The 16212-nt window shown below is 37.2% G+C and overlaps 1 protein-coding gene across 2 annotated transcripts in view; it reads right to left on the bottom strand.

Annotated features, from left to right (window-relative positions):
• The window catches only part of LOC136836422 (5'-deoxynucleotidase HDDC2), a 64646-nt gene that overhangs the window by 33172 nt on the left and 15262 nt on the right, over window positions 1–16212 (bottom strand). For both annotated transcript variants that reach the window (XM_067100644.1, XM_067100643.1), the window contains exon 2: window positions 5772–5943. In XM_067100644.1, the coding sequence (XP_066956745.1) occupies window positions 5772–5939 (168 nt within the window). In that variant the 5' untranslated portion in view covers window positions 5940–5943. The remainder of the gene's footprint in view (window positions 1–5771; window positions 5944–16212) is intronic.

Here is a 16212-nt window from a genome sequence, read left to right as displayed (position 1 = left end):
TAAGTGTGATCAAGGCATGGGTAACATAATTACAGCTGTTTTAGTGCACTAAAATAATGTTCTAAGTGGTTATATGTAAAGATAAATTTTCACTCTTTAATATTTTTCGTGTTATATGTTTTATGCTTTATCTTTTGAAGAATTTTCTTTTATACATATACGTGATGAGTTTCCAGTTATTGCCTTAATTTTTGCTTTACATTTTGATATTTAATCTTTTGCAGAGCATATTTCTCTGTGTCTTTTGTATCCACATTTTTATATGATTGATTTATTTGCCTTATTTTGTTTAACACATGGGAATTAATTTATATTTACAGTATATTTCCTCAATCAAGTTTATTTAACAATTTAAATCTTTCTTGAATAATTTTGATGAATTAATAATTTCTTGATTTAATTTTTGACTGAGTGATTAATTCAGATTTAATTTGTTTTGTTCAAGTAATAATAAATTTCCTGAGACTGTTAATGTCAGGTATAATCTTTGAATTTAGAAATAAATTTTATTTAAAATATTATATCAGAGTTTCATTCATTGACCCACCAGTAATTTTGATTTGAATTAGAGATAGAGTGTATGAGATGTTTTCCTTCAAGTAATTAAAGTGAGCTCTAACAGGGAAATGAAATAAATGGAAATATTTGAACTTTTATAATGTTAATGGAGTGATGCACTAGATTTACCTCACACCTGTTTAGGCAAACTAATCTGCTTTCTTTCAGAGATTGCTTTTACAAGGGATCACTGTTGCCTTTAGAGAAATCTAGGCTTGTTTATGTGATGAACAAACAAAATATCAGCTTTTTAAGGTCATTATAATTTCTGAATAAATACAAAGTTTGGTAATCAAATATGGCCCACTCTAATACTCACTCTGGATTTAAAGAACAGAAGTGAAGGGTCACAATATAAATGGTGGTTTAGACTGTCCATTTCCCCATATATAAAATGGTGCCTTAGTTCCGGTTAACAGCACAGTATCAGGTTTTTTTAAAGAAAGTACACTTACACTTCACCACAGGTTTGTATATTATATATGTATATAAATTTTATAAAAATTTGTCATATATACATATATGAAATAGAACAGATATATACATAGAAAGATAGGAGCTTTGAACATATATCACTTTATACAATATATATATGGTTGGAGAGCAGCAGCAGTATATATTTATTATACATAGGGTATTAAACAGTTATTCAATTGAAAAATAAATTATGATATAAATATATATTACTATTTATTACAGTACAACAATATGTATATATTTTATATATATATAATATTATATATATATATATATATATTATCGTCTGATAAATATATATAAAGATTTTAAGAAACATTGCTGATAAGAATATGAGGAATGCTACCAATTATGTATATATTATATAATATATATAAATATTATTATTTATATATAGAATACAAATCATTATTTATAATATATATCTTAGTATATAATATGGAAACGACCATTGATATATATATTATATATAATATATATATATATATATATATATAACCGGTCACTTTTCCTTCATATATATATATAAATATTATATATTATATATATATATATATAAAATTGGTATATAGGAGATATACATAGGAGTGCAGGTGCATCTCCTATCAGTCTTTTGAACTGCGAGGACATCTGGATTAGAGTTTCCTGCTACTGAGATTTTCAGAAGATTTCCTTCTTTCTGGACAAACAGTCTTCACATCTCATCTGTGGATTGCTCTTGTCCAAGAAAATTTGTAACTTTTTCTGAATAAAAACTCTGTTAGATACCATCCAGTTTGAAGTGGGTTTTGCAGTCTAAATTTACAGAGATGCTACAGAACAATTGTGTATGTGATAGGGCACACATACATACATACAAGATTCTGTCTTGTCTCCTCAGGGTATATATATATGTATCCCTCTATATCCTAATATGTATATATATATATATATATATATATATATATATATATACATATATACACTATATTATACAATACATATTATGATAGTATATGTATATTATAAATATATTATGGGTATATATATATATATGTATTAGTATACAGAGAATGTTATTTTAGGTTTAGAGTATTTATTATATGCACATATTATATATATATATAGATATTCAAAAGATATATGAAAAATATTATACAGAAGGAATATATATATAGTGGGGAGATATTTATATACATATACCCATTACAGACTGTATATATATATTATATATATATAGATACTATGATATATATTATATATATATATAGCTCTTCATGGCCAACGGTACTATTATATAATGTAGAATATATATGTTATATATAAAATATATATAGCAGCCTGTCATATTGTTTATATGGACAGACCTCCCTCTGATATTATATATATGTATTATATATTTATAAATAATTGCTCTCCTATTTATATATATATATATATATATATATATATATATATACATCTGTAGGTCTGGTATACAAGAATACAACTATAGTATATATATATATAGGTCATATATGCATGTATATATATGAAAATCAGTTATATATGATATATATATATATATACATATATGGCAAAGAATATAGATGCATATATATATATATATATATTCAAAAGCATATATATATATATATTATTATATTTGTATCTAAGTTTATGTCTAATTATATCCAATATTTATAAACTTATATTATTACTGTAACTATATTTATGGCTTAATGTATATTCTACTATTTATACATATATTTATATTTATATATATCCCCAAAACATACACACACTAATTACAATGGGATATGAACATAAACTCTACAGCAATTCACAGACTATCTAAGATCTTTCACTGAACCTAAAAATAATGGTTTTGAATAGCCTTTTCACAGACACATCTAACTGATGCACACTGACAAACCCAGAAAAGTGTTTCCTGTAATTTTACACTGTCAATTTATAAATGGGAAACATAATACATAAAAATTAAATAACAGTAAAATATTAAAATTAGTTCACAGAGCTTCAAAGTGACAAAAGTCTCACTTTTAGTGAGATGAATTTTATGGTACATGTATACAGGATGTTTATTTGTATGATAAATAAACTTTTTACCCAATACAGGAAATGATGGAAATCTTAAAATTAATAACATTAAGATGGCAGAACAGGAACACACACCCTGGAGTGGTTTGAAATGATAAAATTATTATTTAAAACTTATACAAAATTCATTTATTATTTTAACAAATTTCATAAGAGAAATTTTGGAAGTCAGGAGGTATCAAATCATACAGTACTGTATTGTTAATTGTCTGGGAATTATCAAGGGTAGTTTCTTGTAATTGTGTGTGTGTCATGGTGTGTGTGTGTGTGTGTGTGTGAGTGTGTGTGTGTGTGTGTGTGTGTGTGTGTGTGTTATTGTATCTGTACTAAGTCAAAAATTTTCTTAGACCAACAACCTTGTCACTAGTAAAGTTTAAACAACAAATAACATTAAACACAATGTTTTTGTGTAATTAACATAAACCAGGTTAAATAACTTTGAATTGAAACTGATTAATCATGGATAGTGAAAACTGTAACTTGAACTAAACTAAGACATGAGCATTTCAAAACCAAAATAAAGACAGAATAAATGTATATTTGATTAAATACAGACTTGAAGCAGAAAACTTCTAAAAGTGCAATTTTTGGGGGGGAGCTATGAGTAAAAATTTACTTCATATATATTTTAGGGTAATTTATTGGAAAATAAAATGAAATTGGGAAAAGTGTTAATTTCAAGTTAGTTTAATACTGAATTTATCTTTGAAGCTCAATGTAGAGAATAACATCAGATTCATAAGTTATACACAAACCCTCCATAATAATTCATAAATAATATAACTGATATTATCACCTAATGCAATGTTCTCTGGGAATTGTCACCCGTTCTCAAGGGACAAAATTATGATAAATATGCTCCATTTGCAACCTCTGCAGTAAGGACATTCTTGTCATCTGATAATCACACCCCAGAAGCTTTAATCATAGAAAACAGTAGTTCCACTGACATTTTCTAACTTATTAATCCTCAAAAACTTACCTGAAAACTAGATAGTTTGTTTGATTTAATTTGACCTGTATCATCACTTTGATGACAAATCCTTAGTGTTCCAAATATCTTAAAACAGAGAAAATACAAGAGTTGTGTTTTTTTATTTCAAGAATGACTGTTTGTTCATGAAAAGCATTTCAGAAATTTATCATCACCTCTCATCATTAAAAATTCACAATTTTTTAGACATTCTAAAAATAAACTTATATGGGGGAGAGAAGAGAGTAGATTCTGTTATTATTATTTTTATGTCTATTATTTATTTATCTTTTGAAGGGTAAATGTATTGAAATACTTTTTAAATGAAATTGACTTAATTTCATTCAAAGTTAACTTAATAAGAGGAGTGCATGATTAGGGTTTAAAACTGAAATTTACAAATGGCTAAATCTGTCTTAGCATTTTAGAGACCATCCAAACTTATGTCACAGTCTGCTCTTCGCCAGGGGTTCTGAACCACAACACGTTGAGTTCAGTATGACGCTGGGTCTTGATATATATAGATATGGGATACACATCGCCATGTTGTTCTGTGATATATAACTGATATATATATGGAAGACTGGGACTCCATTTATATATATCTTATAATGTGTTTTCAAGTTCTCGTCTTGATGAGGGTGTTAATATTAACTCTCTAGGCTGGCCCGATGAGATTAGTTGGGTTATTTAAAATTAATTTAATTTATTTAAACCTAGCGACATACTGTGTTAATCTAAGAACTGATTAAGTTAATTAGGAATATATTATAAATTATTCTGCATAGATCTTATATTTGTGTCCTCTTATTATGAAGATTAAATTTAAGGAAATTTAAAATATTAAAGAAAGTAGAAACTTATCATTTTCTGACAGTATATGCTGAGGAATATCTTTACAAATAAAATGTCTCTCTTTGGATTCTATATTTTGGACATACCTTTAAAATATACTTTGCTGTATTGTATATTATATTTTGCACATAGGTATAGGAGCGCAGAGGTTACTCATCAGGTAGCCATGTCAGTTTAGTGTGACCAGTTTCTTGCGTATCAGCATTACTGAAACCCTCTTTGGCAATTCTGATAGGATGATGGCCACGGGTCTACAGTTTCTTTTATTTCTCTTAATTTATTATTAAGGTGCTTTCCCTCAGTTATTTTGCATTTCTTCTTAATCACGCTTTACTGTATCTGAAGTATAATCTTCTAATGGTAATAATTCTGGATGATATTGAGTATTCTAGTACCTCTTTTGCATAGGTGTCTTTTCATTTGCCTTCTAATCCTGTGTATATTTTTATATATATATATATATATATATATATATAATATATATATATATATATATATATATATATATATATATATATATATATATATATATATATGTATATTTGTATATTATGTAAATATATATATATATATATTTATATATATATATATATATATATATATATATATATATATATATATATATATATATATATATATATGTATTATACCAAATATATAGTTAAATCCCAAGAGCTATATATTTATTGAACTAGTTTTTGTTTATGTGAAGACAATATGTCATTAATCTAAACAATATACCACAAAAAGAACTAACATAAACCAAATCACGATGATGCATCACAGTAGATACTACTGCAGGTACAAAAGATTTTAAGATGATGCTTACCAGAAAGAGATTAAACATTTCATTCCCAGCTTTTTCTCCAACAAGCTTAGTAAAATGCTCCATCGCAGCCACTTCTCTTTTGTGTTTTTCTTCTGATGACACACCACAGGTAGGAGTTATATCACCAACTATACTTTCAGCCAGGTCATGTACTAACGAGATCTTCATCACTCTAAAATATGAAAAAAATTACCAACTTTTATATTAAAAATTACAAATTTTAATCAATTTGTATTTTTCCTAACATACAAACCTGAGGCCTTTACATTGGGACATTCTCCTGCGCAGCTGGAATACCAGTTATGAAAAAATTCTGCATAATATGATCAAGGTACAGCAGAGTAATACATAGTGCCATCCAATGGGGCCATGAATGGGAGGAGTCTCATCTCGCTTACCCTCAAGAATCTCGTGACGCAGCCAATGATCTTCCAGCCCAGGAAAAACTGAATGAGGGGTGGCTGAGGTGGGCCAGTAATGTAAAGGCTTCAGGTTTGTATGTTAGGAAAAATACAAATTGATTAAAAATTTGTGATTTGTTCCCTTATGAATACAAACTTTTGGCCTTTACATTGGAAGACTTACTTATTGGTGGGAGGAAAAGTGAGTAATCACCAATTGTTGGTCCGGCTCACCTGGGCTTACTTCCTGACCACTGCTGGAGAATAGGAAGGAGTTGAAAGCCTCTGACTAAGAGGAGAAAAAGTTTTCCTAGTAGCCAGACATCCAGGCTTTTGCCACAATGGGAATAAGATTCCACAATGTGCCAAAAAGAATGGGAAGATTTGTATCTGTTGTGAAACCTACAACTGGTTAACTACCTTGATCTACAAAGAGAATACACTGTTTACAGAGAGAAGAATGGCATTATTTCTACTTCTGAGATTAATTCCTTGTATGAAAAGTAAAGAAAAAGAATAATGTCTTCCTCACCTGTATCTAGACAGATCCATTGCTGAAGATTATTCTCTTTGTTGCCAACTGGGGGTGGAGAAGGAAAAGGAGAAAGGAATAAGACCATTCATTGCAATTACAATCTCTTTCGCACCAACATCCAGACTAGCTACAATATGCCCACAAGGAGCACTGGCAAGTTAGACAACCTGTTGGGCAGCCACCACCGAACCCAAGTAAAAAGTGTCCAAGGACCTATAGCTGACGTACTTCATGTAAAAAGAGGTAAAGGTGATCAGATGATTCCACGTACCAGCCCTCAAAGCTCTTTGAACCGATACATTCTTCCTAAAAGCGATGGAAGGGCCAAGATGTGGTGGTAGTGTGAAAAATGGATTTGTGTGACTGAATTTTTTGTTTTTTATTATATTTATTTTTGTCACGATTTGTTTAGTGTGTAATTGATTGTTATTGTTATCTTTTCTTTTTACTTACAGTTTTGCTAGTGTCAAGATAAAGTGCCTTGCTCCCCTTCAACCCAATGTGTAAGCGGCTTGAGAAGTTAAGATACTTCCTTAGAAGAAGCTATCTGGGAGTAGTTATCTACAGACAGGATATGTGGTGAAATGTCTGTGTTGGAGTTGTTGTTAGCCTACCTTGTGGCTTATAGCATCTGATGGGAGCAGTAGGTGCAGAAATTTGATCAAGTGTTTTTTTAGCTACTGAGGATTAGGGAAGCTGAGGCCAGTAGGCATAATAATCAGTGCTTACAGTGTAAGAGAACTTCCCAATACAGAGGAAAGTTAGACATATAAGCTACTTTGTTTCCAAATTAATTGCTGTTGATTTGATCATGAACACTCTACTGTGCTGTAATTTGGGCTCTATTTGCAGTAGTCGTGTACTCCTTTTCATGAAGCTATTGCATTTATGTAATTTTGCAGTGTTTAAATGAACTGTTGAGTTTTTTGTGGTATTGAGCCCAATGTGTTTTTGTTAGAGTAATGAAATGAAGAGTGACTTTATGGAAAAGGACAAATTTTGTAGAAGTGTGTGTCATTATTTTTGCACCACACTTCCAGTTTAATGTGTTCTCTATATTCACACTGTTTAGCTGATTATGTATGCAGTTGGAGTAATTTTGCTGATTTTTTTTCTATAGTCTTAAGATTGAATACAGGATAAGGTTTGATGAACCATAGTGATAAGATTAGGTAAGTTTCTGTTCTGTAGACTAAGATTTATGAATTAGATTAAGGTTCTTTTGATTGCTGTGGGAGGATTGTAGATTAAGATTGAAGTTAGGAAAAGTTTTCATGGTGGCAGTAGTATTAAGGATAATAAATTAGGGTAAGGTTCTGTTTGAAGGTCTCAGACCACTGTAATATTAAGGTAATGAATTAGGTTAAGGAAAGCCAGGGTTTCATTTAATAACCTCCAGATCTGCTCCCATAATACTGCACCAATTGTGTACTAAACAAAAAGCCCATACAGAGACCCGACATCATGAGCCCTAGGTCGTAATGGGCTGTCAACTACATTAGAAGAAGCAGCATATGCATTTCCAGTAACCTCCCGCAGCCAGAAGGAGATGGTATTCTTGGACACTTCCTTCTTGTACTGGCCAATACTAACAAAAAGCCTTCGACACCCAGGTCTGAGGTACCGAATTCTTTTTAGACAGTAATGTAGTGCCTGGACTGGACATAAGAGCATTTCACTAGGATCATTGCCAACAAAATCTGCAAAGGAACGGAATCGTAAAGGACTCGAATCTATCATTGAGAACCAATGGATTCTGAGTCTTAGCCATGAATTCTGGGACAAATTTGAAAGACACTAAACTCCAGGCCCTTGAGTGTTTCACCTCAAAAGAGAGGCCATGAAGCTCCCCCAATCTCTTGGTGGATGCTAAAGCCAGTAAAAATGCCGTCTTGAGGGTTAAAGCCCTATCTGAAGAACCTTGTAAAGGCTCATACGAGGCGTGAGTAAGGCTGCTAAGAACCAGTGTCAAATCCTAGTTAGGAACTTAAAGTTTCCTAGAGAACAGATTGTCAAAACTTTGTAAGAGCATAGAATCTCCCACCAGGATGAAAAGATCCCTCCTTTCAGATGAAGAACCAGTCCTAAAGCAGCTCTGGCCTTTGCGGACACAAAGGGCTTTCTCATGTCATAAATGAGGAAGTCAACTCACTTACTGATAGAATTTCCGACGAAGAGAGAAAACCCATTTGCGACACAATCCAGCAGACTTGCTTCCCCTGGTACATGGCTGTTGATGATTTCCTAAGATATCCAGACACTTCTGATGCTGCCCTGCGAGAAAAGCTTCTCACTCGCAGGAGATACTGGATAGTCTCCAACCGTGAAGAGATAGGGACTTGACGGACTGATGGTAACTTTCAAAGTAAAGGCTGGCAAAGTAGACTGTGCCAAGGAGGAATCTCTCTCGGAGTTTCTGTCAGCAGAGCTAAAAGGTTGGGGTACCACTCGGCATATGGCCATGAGAGCTACCAAAGTCATCCTGAGGTTCCGGGAAGTCATTACTCTCTTATCACCTAACAAATCAGGCAAAAGTGTGGAAACGCGTAAACATCCAGGTTGTCCCACGGATGATGAAGGGCATCTTCTGCCACTACCCAAGGGTCTGGAACTACTGAGAAGAATACTTCCAGTTTCCTGTTGAAACAGGTAGTGAACAGATCCACCATCAGTGTCCCTCAAAGGAGAAACAGTCTTTCCATCAATTCTTGGTGCAACGACTACTCCATTCCCATGACTTGACTCTGACAGCTCAATCTGTCTGCAACTACATTCCTTTTGCCTGGAATATACCTGGCTGACAGAACCACCGAGTGGTTTTGGCCCCTTGATGTAACTGGACTGTCAATTCGTGAAGATGGTGAGAGACTAGTCCCTCTGCTTTGTTTATGTAAGCCACTTCCGTGCTGTTGTTAGACATCACAACCACAAAATGACCTGCTACCTGATCCTGAAACTCCTGAAGGGCTAAAAAGGCCACTTTCAGTGCCAGGATGTTAATGTGAAGATGTTTTTTCCTCCAGGCTCCTAACTCCTGAAGTCAAAAGATCCTCCATATGAGCCCCCCAACCCTTGGTTGAGGCGTCCGAGAAGAGAAGGATCTCTGGGAGAGGAGCATGAAGGGGCATCCCTATCGTCAGGTTCCCGTCGTCCAGCCACCATGCCAAGTCCCGTCTCACCTCCTGTGATAACGGGGCACGGAAGAATGGAGAATCCCTCACAAGGGACCAAAACTCTTTCAATCTCCACTGTAAAGAGCAGAGGTGAAGTCAGCCGTGTGGAACGAGCTTCTCCAAAGATGACAGGTGACCTAGAATGACTTACCACTGATGTGCAGGCTGCCTCTCTTTCAATAAGAATGATCTCATGACCGTCTTGAACTTCTCTATTCTTGGATCTGAATGAAAGACCCTTTCCACGACTGTGTCTATCAACATACCCAGTAAAGAGTCCTTTGGCTAGGAACAAGATTCGACTTTTCCATATTTATCACAACTTCAGGGTGAGACAAAACCGATGATGACAGTCTCTGTCCTGGATCAACTTCGCTCGAGAACTTGCTAGTACCAGCCAGTCATTTGAGAATGTGAATCCCTTGAGAATGAGCCCAAGTCAAAACCAGATTGAACACCCTTGTGAACACCTGAGGGGCAATCGAGAGCCCGAAGCATTGAACCCTGAACTGATAAACTGTCTCTCCCAGAACGAAATTAAGGAACTTTCAAGATGACTGGTGAATTGGGATCTGGAAGTAGGCATCCTTCAGGTCTATTGTCAAAACAAAGTCGTTCTGTCTGATGGCAGCTAGAACAGTATGGGGAGTTTCCATTTTGAAACGAGTCTTCCTAATGAACAAATTCAAAGTTGACTGGTCTATAACTGGTCTCCAGGTGCCTGATACCTTCACCAGGAAAACTTGACTGTAGAAACCCATGGAAAGATCCTTCACTACTTCCAAAGCTCCCTTCTCCATTATCTCCTTCACTTTGTTCTGGAGAGCTAGATCCTTTGGCAAGCTTGGAAGGTATGTCTTCTGGAGAGGATGGTCTGGGAAAGGAGGATGAAAGTTGAAAGGAAGTATATACTCTACCCAAAGAACATCTACTACCCAATCTTCCGCTCCTAGCTACTGCCAAGTTGCTAAACGGCATGCCAGGCACCCAGCCACCAAAGGCAGTGGATTTCCCTCCTCTAGCTGTGCCTCTAAGGGGTCACAGCTGAAAGGGACGTTGTTGAGAGGTCTTCTTAGGAGACAATTGTTGCTACCTACGAGGAACTGTCAAAGTCTGAGGTTTCCTCTGCAAAGCTGGGTGTCTCACTCTAGCTATGTTGGGAGGAGTAGGCCCAATGATTTAGAGGCTGCTTGCAGAACCAGACGGTCATTGTTGTCAGCTCTTCTCCTATCAACTGCAGCCTGAACCAGGTCCTTAGGGAAGATGATTCTAATAATGTCCCATTCCTTAATGCTAGCATTGACTCATGGCTGATGTATCTAGACACCCTAGAAAGAGTGGAGTCCCTCCTCTTCATCAACCAGTTGGCCCACATATTTGCCGTTAAGTGGATCAGAAAAATGATCTACTCAGACTTTGTATGAGGTGAAAGAGATGAGCACCCCCTTAGAATCCTTCCGAGAATACTCATGCTTGAAATCTTGCTAATGCCGTGAGACCACAAGTCTAGCCAAGACAAGCTAGCCAAGACATAGCTTGTAAGGCTATAGAAGCCAAACCCTCAATGAATGCCTCCTGGAAAAGTAAAAGAAGTGCTGTTCCCCTTAAATTGACCTAAGGAAAGACTCAGTCCCAGCCTAATAAAGTTTGAATCCACTTGTCTGGGCTGCAGGGCAGCTCTTGGAGTGGCATTAAAACGCCTGTGCCTACGAAGAGGAGGTGGCAGCAACTTGACAGATCGTCCAGAATGTAGCAAATTGTCCTTTCCACAGACAAGAGCATCTACCTATTCTAAGGTAAAATCAGAACGATTGGCCAAGGGTAACCCTACTGAGGTCTCTGCTTCTTTCTTGGGGCCTAAGTACTCCTCAAGGCCTGAAGACCGGTCTGAAGTAGCAGTTTCTTCTAAATCACTGCACTTCCTAATCATCTCCACAACTTCACTGTATGTCTTGGCTAGCTCGTTCGCATCAAGATTCAAGATCAAAAGTATGAGGATCCTCTAATTCAAAACCTCCAGAACTTCTATCAGCTCTATCCAGCAAACCTCCAACTTGTACTTCATCTCTCTGAACAACCGGAGCACATGCACGTTCGGGACCTAAAACCTCAGAGACGGTGCAGAAATATGAGAATCTGAATAATCAAACTCATTCTTAGGATGAAAAGAAGAGCTTTCCTTAAGTCCTTTGAATCCCCAAGAAGTAGAGGAAATTGGAGATGGAGGCTAAGAAGTAAAATAATCCCGAGGAGAAGCATGTCAATGAAGTTTATGTGGATGATCAGGAAAGTAACGTCGAGGAGGACGCTCCCTACTAAGAGCGATGAGGAGAACGACCTCTGCTATATGAGGGTGCTGTGGTGGCCATATATGAGATGAATTCTGTGGAGAGGAGTCATGTCCTCTAGGACAGTGCAATGAGTTTACTGTTTCAGGTGAAGCATGACATGGATGAATGGCCGTACGGGCATGAAATGTCGTGGTCAAGAAAATGAGACTGAGGAGGAGGCCACGGCCGTACAAGGTTTGATTTCGTGACAGGAGCCTTATTATCTTTTCTTCTTACAGTCGGTGGTCAAACAGCCACTTCTGTATGGCTGGGAGAAGGAATAACTATCACCTCAGGCAGAGCCTGATCTGCTGCCTCTGCAGATACAGCCGTGATCAAGCAGTCATGAGGTTTCTTCTTAGAAACAGCCATGGAATGTGGGCCCATAGCCACCTTGGATGGAATACATCTGCGATGACATAAACTAACACCCCCCAAACCGAAATGGGAGAAGAACGGGAAACCAAACATAGACTGTGAATCTTCTTATGAGGAAATAGTACAAAGTCCCTCTTCCTCCACTTTGTTTTAAAGGACTACACAGTCGAGGAAGCGGCCGAGTTATGGGAATCTGGAGATGGAGATCTAATTCCTTTACAGGTACTCTGAAATGGGATTCAATCCCTTTGAGGACTGAAACCCTCTCCAGTAAGGCCTGAAGAATAGAAGCAGTAGATAACAAAGGACCGGTTGCATGAAGATGGGAAACACTGACATAGACATACGGCCAGAAGCAATGGCCGATACACAGGGAGTTGTCACAGAGATAGCTGCGGAAGTCATTCGTGAAGAAATCGACACAGCAGATGAAACATTCCTAGAAGCAGAGGTGGCAAGGTGGGATGCCATTAGATGAGAAAGTAGTCTCCCCAACCGTGGTTCTCCAGGAGGGCCTAAGGTAGACCAACGCTCACAAAGAGTAGCGCCGTCTATGTCTGAACCTGGAATTAAATCACAAACCGAATCTTGTTCCCCATCCTAGGAGGGAGGGGTGTCCTTACTTGTCCACAGGAGCAGGGAGAGAAGCAACAAAAGGATCTCCTGAACCCTCTTCAGAAACATCAAGGAAACAGCATACAACTTCAGAAACATCAAGGAAACAGCAGACAAACGTGGCATGGGGAAGGAGAAAAGGAACAAGAAGGAATGACGTCATCTGCCGCCTTCAAAGGGCAAAAAACCCTCCTGGCTGCAGTGTTGTCGAGTTTACCTGTATTACTGATCCTGTGACCAGTGGCTCCAAGCGGATGAGGCTAGATGCACTCACGGACAGTTCCTTCTATTGATGTGCCAGGTCACTGTTCCCTTCCAGGTGCCGGCACTTCTCGAGCCCAGTGTTGCTCCATCCCGACTCTGAGGCATCTGAAAACAACACTAGGTGAGGGCTGCGGCAGCTGAAGGGGCAATCCTCGGTTTTTAATTTCTGGGGTCCAACATGCTGGAGATCCTCCTTTACCCTGTCAAATATCTGGAATGGCTGGCAAATCCTAAATCTGAGACTTCAATCATTTCTCCTTCAGGTAGGTGAAGGGAGTCTTGAGGTGAAGTCTTCCTAAGAAGCAGAACTGTTCAGAGAGGAAGGGTCCCCAGCAGACTCATCCATTCCCTAAGTGGAACAATGTTCTTTCTCTAGGAAGGCAATCCCAACTTCTCTGGGACAGTGATCTCTTCTTTCTGGGATGGAAATGCTTGAAATCCCGAGGAATCATCTAGATCCCCAGGTAGCAATGCTCTGCTCTTGAGATCACCTGGGACTTCTCGGAGGTTTACTAACAGTCCTGGGACTGGGTCCAATTTAGTGTGATGAGACAAATACTCCAGACAAAGATCCTTGATTGACATAAGATCAGCCCAGTCGTCTAGATACAGAGATCCACTCCTCTAGATGTAGCCATCCGTTCAAAAAGATCCTCAGCGGCGAAAGAGGAAATCCAAAGCAGGAGGGACCAACAACAGATGTTGCGGAACCAGCGACAGAAAATCTGATTAAGCGGGAATGGTTCTATTCCATACCCATGACGGAAGGTAGATGCTGACCTACCTGCGCGTGTGCGCAGATTTTGAAATTCCGGGGCGTCGAGGCGATAGCTAAGTAACATATCTGGCGGAGTAAGTTGCGCTGTACAAAACTTTTTTTTCGTCCGCGCGTTACGAATTCATGCATCATTTGTGATCATATTTTCTCTGTGTTGCTGATCTTTTTACAATTTGTTATATACCAAAATCATCGCAATTTGGTAGTGCAATACAACAAAAAAATAACTCATTGGCTAACCGTTTTGCTCACAGTGCGATTTGTATACAATTATATATGAAATTTTTTAGCGGTCATATATTTCAATATTTATATGTGATAATGATTTTTTCCATTTCTGATGGTTGCATACTAAACTTCAGGCAATGACAAAAAAGGAGCCAAAATGCTCACCATCTACAAAACTAAGCGTGCTGTGATATTTTAAAAATCTTTTTCCGCCAGCTAACTAACGAACGTCGCTGGCATACAGCAGACACTTTTATAAATAGAGGCTCAGCATTTTAAGGTTAATGTCATTTTGTGCTATAAGCTAAGTAAATTGTTTATTACATTACAATGGATTGAAATACCAAAGGTAAGCGGCTGTTGTTATCTGATTGATTTATAGCAACAAACAGTTTCTTGGTCAGTTGTTTGCATTTTATGGCTGTCGCATTTACACAAAAGTATAAACGTTACTAACAATACTTTTATCATTCTCTTTTACTTTTTAACTGGAAAGTAGGATAAAGAGATGGAGGAAAAGTTGTCTATTGTAATCTGGTCTCTCTCACTGCCTGATTATGCTGCTGTTTGCGCCTGCAGAAAATTTAAAAATATTTTACAGTATAAATATTGTCTATCAATATCAACTGCTTACCCCATTGCAAAATCGAATTATCGTAAGGTGGATTATCTTAACTCGGGCATTACCTGAGTATTTTAATAGTTTTTATCACAAAAAGTGCATTTAGTCACAAAAATTAGATGAAAATACAGTACCTATAATTACTGAATATTTCTCATTGAAAAATACCTCGAATTGGTGAATTTTCCATGAATAATGGGCAGATACATTCCACAGAGAAATCCGTGAATATGTGAGTCCAGTGAATCATGAGATTGCGAATACGGGGGGGTTTACTGTAGCAGGGAGGAGCCTTGGAAAGTCTACGAGGAGATCCAGAAGGTCTGGGAACCATTCCTTCTGTGGCCAAAAGGGGGCCACCAGAGTCATCTTTGCATTGCTGTGAGAGCAGAATTTCTTGATAAGTTCCTTTATCATTCCAGAGGGTGGAAAGGCGTAAAAGTCCAGGTTCAACTAATCTTGAATCATCACATCTGTTGCCCGCACGAGAGAAGTCCGGAACAGGGGAGCAGAACAGAGGTAAATGGTGATTTCGAGAAGTTGCAAATAAGTCTAGGGTCGGTTGTCCCCATAGTCTCCAAAGGTTGGAGCTAACCCGACTGTCTAGAGTACATTCTGTCGGAAGGACTTGATTCTGGCAGCTCAGTTCATCTGCCAGGACATTGCATTTGCCTTGGATAAATCTTGTAATTAATTGGGTTCAGTTCTGGTCTGCCCAGCACATCAAGTCTCTTGCTATCTCACAAAGGGAAACGAATGCGTTCCCCTTGATGTTTTATGTAAGCCAAGGCTGTGGTGTTGTCTGCATGTACTGTGATCGTCTTGTTGCAAATTTCTGTTGTAAAATGACTCAGACCTAGGTGAACCGCTTTCAACTCTCACAGGTTGATGTGAAGCTGTTTCTCCTTCAGGGACCACCTTCCCAAGATTTCTTGGTTCCCGAGGAGCGCTCCCCAACCCAGATCCAACACATCGGACAAGAAGTCTAGGCCGGGGTTCACTGGGAGAAGAGATTTCCCCTCCATCAATCTTTCTTCAGACTTCCACCAATGCAGGTCCTCCTTTATCTCTGCTAGGCTTTCAGGTAAAACTGTAGCAGCCTCATGTGCAGTCTCCC

The sequence above is a fragment of the Macrobrachium rosenbergii genome, chromosome 56 (assembly GCF_040412425.1).
Source record: "Macrobrachium rosenbergii isolate ZJJX-2024 chromosome 56, ASM4041242v1, whole genome shotgun sequence".
In the NCBI taxonomy this organism is placed as follows: Eukaryota; Metazoa; Arthropoda; class Malacostraca; order Decapoda; family Palaemonidae; genus Macrobrachium; species Macrobrachium rosenbergii.
This window is presented reverse-complemented; position numbering and strand designations above follow the sequence as displayed.